This window comes from Elephas maximus, chromosome 9 (assembly GCF_024166365.1).
Source record: "Elephas maximus indicus isolate mEleMax1 chromosome 9, mEleMax1 primary haplotype, whole genome shotgun sequence".
Classification (NCBI taxonomy): domain Eukaryota; kingdom Metazoa; phylum Chordata; class Mammalia; order Proboscidea; family Elephantidae; genus Elephas; species Elephas maximus.
The window spans coordinates 45017919-45025286 of NC_064827.1; the positions used below are offsets into that span (position 1 = coordinate 45017919).

At 47.7% G+C, this 7368-nt stretch overlaps 1 protein-coding gene across 1 annotated transcript; it reads left to right on the plus strand.

Annotated features, from left to right (window-relative positions):
• Positions 1–2721: 2721 nt before the first annotated feature.
• CCIN (calicin) lies at positions 2722–4488 on the plus strand. The gene has a single exon (XM_049896692.1). The coding sequence runs from the start codon at positions 2722–2724 to the stop codon at positions 4486–4488; it is 1767 nt and encodes a 588-aa protein (XP_049752649.1).
• Positions 4489–7368: the final 2880 nt, after the last annotated feature.

The following is a 7368-nucleotide window of genomic DNA, read 5'->3' on the forward strand; positions in this document are numbered from 1 at the left end:
TGGTTTTGAACTGCTGACCTTTTGATTAGCAGCTGTAGCTCTTAACCACTGTGCCACCAGGGCTCCGGTAAACCAAAAAACTAAACGCACTGCCACTGAGTCAATCCCGACTCATAGCGACCCTACAGAACAGAGTAGAAATGCGCCATAGGGTTTCCAAGGAGCACCTCTTGGATTTGAACCACCAACCCTTTGGGTAGCAGCCGTACCCCTTAACCACTATGCCACTAAGGTTTCCAGGGCCCTGGTAGAGCTCAGCTATTCTCACAGGGAGATGACAGACAGAGTGGAACTTACCTAAGCCACACAGCTAGTCAGTGACAGAGGGGTTACTGAAGTCTAAGCCTTCTTCCAATGGAGAGAACAAGTTCTTAGACTCATGCAGATATAGATACCAAAAGGGACTGAGGCTCTCTATGGCACGCAGGCATCAAGGTGAACCAATTCAGTAAGAAAATAATAATTTTCAAAGTACCAAATCCCAAAATAAAGGAAAAGCTATGCCTGGATAGAGTGAACGGATGAGGGAAGGAGAAATTAAGAGAAGAAGAATATGACTAAGGTGGGAGGGAAAGAGCTGGAGAGGCTCCAGTGACAATGTGCGCTTTTCTGGGAAGAACGCTAAGGTCGGCGATCTGGAGTGGGGCTTGGGGCCCAGATTGGTGGAGATCCGGGGTGTGGCCTGACCCCAGGTCCTCCCTGTCCCATCCGGCCAATGCCAGTGCCCAAAGGGCCTCAATGTCCTGAGACCCTTTCTGGGAGCCCCTAAGGCTGGCACCGGGTGGGTCCTCTGGGCTTTCTGCTCTTTCCCAGGAGGCCAGCCCCAGTCCCCTGCCCCTCCATGCGGGGCTCCAGCTGTCCCCGTCCCTCTCCCGGCACAAGCAGCAGCTTCACAGACGCGCCACTAGAGCTCCGGAGCAGGCCAGGAGGTGGGTGTGCCTGCGTGAATCAGAGCTGGCCGAGTCTGCGAACACACCACCCACTCAGCCCCGAGGGGTCGGGGCCCTCCCGAACTGACGGACCGAGTCTGAGACGGCTCCTCTCTGGACAGCGAGGAGGAAATCCTAGCTCAATCGCCTTTTCGCAGTGTGAACCCTGGCGGGCGCGCACCTCCCTCCCGGGCTCAGTATCCCCACCCATCAAGTGGAGAGAGGGAGCTTATGAGGATCTTAGTGAGCCCGCCTTTTCCAGCCCGTGAGACCCTGATCCTGACATGGGAATCGCCACCGCCCACCCTACACAGTGGGCCTGCAGCCCGTGGAACAGTGAGGAGCTAGAAAGCGCCGCTGCACTTTTTCGTCTTGAAGCCGAGCTGGGGCCGTGCCGAGTGAGGGAGCGACGGAGCGCTTCTTCCGTTGAGCACCCAGCCCATCTATGCTTCCTCCTAGGCTGGGGCAGAGCCACCAGCCCCATCCTGTGGCCGGAGAAGGCTCAGGGAGCCCGCCAGAGTGGATTTCACAGACTCGCCAACAAACGACGAAACATGAACGACGACGACAAATATTTATGAAGGGAGCAACCAAGAACGCCAGCGCTGGAAAAACGAATTATTAGTAAAACAATGGCAGCCGCTGACGTTTTCTGAACGTTTAATGGAGCCAAGCGCTGTGCTTATCACTTTGTAGCCATTTCCTCATTTAAACTCTTGAAAAATAAAAAAAACTGTCTGGAAAGAATGAAAGGATGAGGGAAGGAGATGATGAGAAGGTGATGGGGGGAGGGGAGGAACCTGAAGCAGGTGCTATTATTATTCCCATCTCACAGATGGAGAAACTGAGGCTTAGAGTTTGAGTAGCTTGTTCACGTCCACTTTTGATGGAAAGAGCTTGCTAACCCTAGCCCCCAACATTTTACAACTAGAGACTTGGAAACGTGGAGAGAATGGCCCAGGTTCCAGTGAACCTGGCAGTCAGAGCTTTAGAGGCCCTCCCAGCCTCAGCACATAGCTAACTCCTGCATCCCTGCTCCAGGAAGTGGCCGTCACCTCTCCCTTTATTTTAAAGAATGAGATATGATGCCCATGGTCACAAAAGTCAGAAGCCAAAGACCACAGCTTTTCTTCTCTGATGCTCAGGACACTTGATGGAAAAGGGTACTTCCAGGTCTCAGGACTAGAGTACGGAAAGTTGAGTAGTTAGCTTCCTATAAGAGTGGGAAGAGTATTAAGTTACAGAAGGCTTGGGTTCCAGCCCCTGCTTTACTTCCAACTGGCTGTGTGATCTTGGGCAAGTTCCTTCTCTTCTCTGGGCCTCAGTTTTCCTCCTGTAAAATGGGAGACTTTTTCTAGATAATCTGAAAACCTTTTCACTTGCCCTACCTATCCTTTACTCCCCCCCTGCCCCGCCACTATCCTTCACTTCACCCAAACTGGCTCTGACATTCCAGAAGCCTTAAACTCAGTTTTGAAAATCCATAGTGGGAGTTGCAGGCATCCCTGAATTTCCTCCCGAGCTCTAGGCCCTGGGCTCTAGGTCCTGGTCAGGTATGTATCTAGCTGAGGCTTGTCAGAGGGAAGAAAGGCCCTGGGCCTCTGAGAAAGGCCTCAGTGGGGCCTGCATTGTGATGACCTCATCTACTTTATGACATCATCCTCTTTCTCATCTCCACTCCTCCCTGGTCAACTGCTCTGCAAATAACCATCAATCTGAATCCCAAAGGCCTGAGAAAGTCTGTTCTCCAGTACCTGATGCTGAGCTTCTGCCTCAGCCAGCAAGAAGCACCATGAAGTTAGAATTCACTGAGAAAAACTACAACAGCTTTGTGCTGCAGAACCTGAACAAACAGAGGAAACGCAAGGAGTACTGGGACATGGCCCTGACTGTGGACCACCACGTCTTCTTTGCACATCGCAACGTGCTGGCTGCTGTCTCTCCACTGGTGAAGAGCCTGATCTCCAGTAATGATATGAAGACCACTGATGAGCTGTTTATCACCATTGACCCCAACTACCTGAGCCCAGCCACAGTGGACCAGCTCCTGGACTACTTCTACAGTGGCAAAGTAGTGATCTCAGAGCAGAACGTGGAGGAGCTGCTTCGTGGGGCCCAGTATTTCAACACACCACGCCTTCGCATCCACTGCAATGACTTCCTGATTAAGTCCATCCGCCGTGCGAACTGCTTGCGCTACCTCTTCTTGGCCGAGCTGTTTGAGCTCAAGGAGGTATCAGACTTGGCCTACTCTGGCATTCGCGACAATTTCCACTACTGGGCCAGTCCTGAGGGCTCCGTGCACTTCATGCGTTGCCCACCTGTCATCTTTGGCCGCCTGCTCCGTGATGAAAACCTGCATGTGCTTAATGAAGACCAGGCTCTCAGCTCACTCATTAATTGGGTGTACTTCCGGAAGGATGAGCGGGAGAAGTATTTCAAGAAATTCTTCAATTACATCAATCTCAATGCTGTCTCCAACAAGACACTGATGTTTGCCAGCAACAAGCTGATGGGCTTGGAGAACAGCTCAGCCCATGCAACCCTGATTGAGAGTGTCCTGATGGACCGTAAGCAGGAGCGGCCATGCAGCCTGCTAAGCTACCAGCGGAAAGGGGCTCTGCTTGATTCGGTGGTCATTCTAGGTGGCCAAAAGGCCCATGGCAAGTTTAACGATGGTGTGTTTGCCTATATCATCCAGGAGAACCTATGGTTGAAGCTGTCAGACATGCCCTATCGGGCAGCTGCCCTCAGTGCCACCTCTGCTGGTCGCTACATCTACATCTCTGGTGGCACTACTGAGCAGATTTCAGGGCTGAAGACAGCTTGGCGGTATGACATGGATGACAACTCCTGGACCAAGCTGCCTGACCTGCCCATTGGGCTTGTCTTCCACACCATGGTGACCTGTGGGGGAACAGTGTACTCAGTGGGTGGGAGTATCGCCCCAAGGAGGTATGTCTCCAACATCTATCGCTACGATGAGCGCAAGGAGGCCTGGTGCCTGGCAGGGAAGATGAGCATCCCTATGGATGGCACAGCCGTGATCACCAAGGGCGACCGGAACCTGTACATTGTCACTGGGCGGTGCTTGGTGAAGGGCTACATCTCACGGGTTGGGGTAGTGGACTGCTTTGATACCAACACTGGGGACGTGGTTCAGTGTATCACCTTCCCCATTGAGTTCAACCACCGGCCTCTGCTCTCTTTCCATCAGGACAACATCCTTTGTGTGCACAGTCACCGGCAGAGCGTGGAAATCAACCTGCAGAAGATAAAGGCCAACAAGACAACCACCACAGTGCCTCTCTTGCCCAACAACTGTCCCTTGGATGTGTCCCATGCTATATGCTCCATTGGAGACAGCAAAGTGTTTGTATGTGGAGGTGTCACCACAGCTAGTGATGTCCAGACAAAGGACTACACCATCAACCCCAACGCCTACTTGCTGGACCAAAAGACAGGCGAGTGGAAGACGCTGGCCCCCCCACCAGAGGCACTTGACTGCCCTGCCTGCTGTATAGCCAAGCTACCTTGCAAGATTCTTCAAAGGATTTAAACAGCTTTTTAAGTGGGAGAATAAGTAAATACATTATTATTCACAATTTAATGAGACAGATAAAGAGGAAGATGGCCTGTTGGTTTCTTCTTAGTGTCCCAGTCTATGTTTGGCCCTGAAGGGCACGTTGAAGATGCTGGGCTAGGGCTGCTCCCAGCGGGTGGAAATTCAGGGCTACTAGAGTCACTAGAAATACCCAAGAAGAGGCTAGGATGCAGTCCTGGGTGGGTGGTATTGAGGTATCTCTGGGGCACTGACCAAAGTGATGTCTGGAAAGCCCCCTATTCTGTACCCCTGTCATCACCTCTCAGGCATCTGCTAGGCTGGCAGGCAAAACATTTGCTTGGAGTTGTGAAGCCTCAGACTCCTCCAACACTCACTTCTCTCTCGTTTTCCCAGGAAGGCAGGGGAGGGCAGACCCAGGTCACGGGCTGAGGAGGGAGAAAGTGGTATGGGCAAGGCTCAGGGATTGGGACAGAGGAAATAGGGGAGATAGGGTTACTTGGAGGTTGTATTTGACCATGTATCTATTGTATGCACATTTCTCATTTGCAGAGAAAACTTAAAATTGTTTTCAGTAGGCAAGGTTCATTGAGAACTTTCTCTAAGAATATGAAGTCTGAGGGATTGGGCATGAAAGACAGATCAATAATGGGGGGTGGGGAAGAAACCTTATCTCCATTTGAGAGAAGCTTGGGGATGAGGCAGCACAAAAAGATGAGTGAGACAGAATGGTGTAATAGTTAGGGGCATAGACTTTGAGGCCAGATGGCCTGGTTTGAATCCTAGTTCTGTCACTTATTGGGTGATCCTGGGAAAGTTACTCAACATTTCCGTGCCTTTAGTTTCTTTATCTGCAAAAAGGGGATAATTACAGCGCCTACTTCACGGGGTGGTTGTGAAGTTTAAATGAGTTAATAATGCAAAATGCCTAGGATAGTTCCTGGCATATATTAAAGTGCTACAGAAGTACTTTTAAAAGAGGAAAACAGGGTAGGACTAAGAACAAATACTTGGGTATTTACAGTAAGGCCCCTTAAAATGCTTTTTGAGATTCCCTGCCTCAAAGCTTCCTTCAATTCTAACTACCTCTGTTTCCCTTTCATTCATTTGTATATTTACATGTAATTCTCAACAACTTAGAAGAAATTGACCAACTCCTTGAAAACCACATATAATCCTCATCAATCCATTCACTCATTCATTCATGAATTTACTTATTCATCTTCTTGTTCATTAATTCTCTCTCTCACCCACACACACATACACACACACCATTCACTGAGGACTTTCTGTGCCAATCTATATCCCAGAAGGGAGTATATACCAGTGCTGTCCAAGAGAAATAGCCAGTCATATATATAATTTATTCTAGTAGCCACATTAAAAAGTAAACAGGTGAAATTAATTTTAACAATATATTTTATTTAACCCAATATACACAAAATATCATTTCAACATGTAGTCAACATAAAAATTATTAATGAGATATTTAACATTCTTTTTTTTCATACTGTCTTCAGAAATTTGGTACGTATCTTACCCTTGCAGCACAGCCCAATTTGAACTAGTCCCATATATATAACTATGTGAGGTCAGTGGCAACTGTACTGGACATGCAGGATACTTAGACATCCCCACAGTTCAAATCTGTTCCATCTCCTTCTCTTTCTCACCAGTCCAGCTCAATCTGCTCATTTTGTGTGGACATAATTTTTCTTAAGTTTTTTTTTTTTTTTTTATACACCTAGGAGTGGAATTTCTGGGTCACATGGTAACTCTAAGTTTAACGGTTTGAGGATCTGCCAGGCTACTTTTCAAAGCAGCTGCCTAATTCTACAAACCCACCAGCAATGTGTGAGGGTTCCAATTTCTCCACATCCTCTGAGTCGGATTAGACTTGACAGCAACGGGTTTGGTTTTTTTTCTCCAATACTTGTTATTATCTGTCTTTTTAAAAAGTCATCCTAGTGGGTATGAACTGGGCTGTCATTGTGGTTTTGATTTGCATTTCCTTAGTGGCAACCAGTTTTTGCTTACTAGCCTTGCCTCTTCCATGCACAAGTGTTACCAGAGAAAGCATTACCCTGGAAGGAAGAGGAAGAGTTCCCGGAAGACAGAGATAGCATGGCTCAAAAACACTGATGGCCATAATGCGTTATGTCATTCAGGCCACGGAATCATGGCAAGTCTCCATGATTTATGTCTCTGTTTATCTAATTTATCTAGGAATTAAGAATACTCAAGATTTGTTACAAATATGCTGGAAAATATTTGCTACCAAGCATGTCCTTTCTGCATTTTTCCCATTCTCAGTAATGAAAAAGAGCTCCCGTTATCCTGTGCCTAAAGTCTGCATCTCAGTTGCAAATTTTGCACCATTTAAAGAGTGATGTGGAAAATCTCCCATTTACTTCCAAAACATCAGTGTTGTATCTTTGAACAAAAGATGCTGAGGATTCCATTGTATAGATATACCACAATTTATTCATTCACCTGTTGAAGGATACCTGCGTTGTTACCAGTTTGAGGAACTTAAGAATAGAGTTGTTATACAGAGGGACCAAGGAATGGACTATGTGGCATCTGGACCAGAGGTTTCTTACTAAGGAATGCTGTTCTATTCCCTCAAACTCCATGACTTGTTGCTGTTGGAAGTTCTAGGCTCCAAATCTGTGTTTATGTATAATACTGGCAACAGGACCAGCCCTGTCTAGCAGGGCTACTTATCAATAAAATGAACTGGTTACAGTGACCAAAAAAAAAAAAGGGGGTGTCATAAACACACAGGTTTTGTGTGAACTTAAATTTTCATTTCTCTAAATACCCAGGAATGCATTTTCTGCTAAGTGTATGCTTAGCTTTATAAGCAACTGCCAG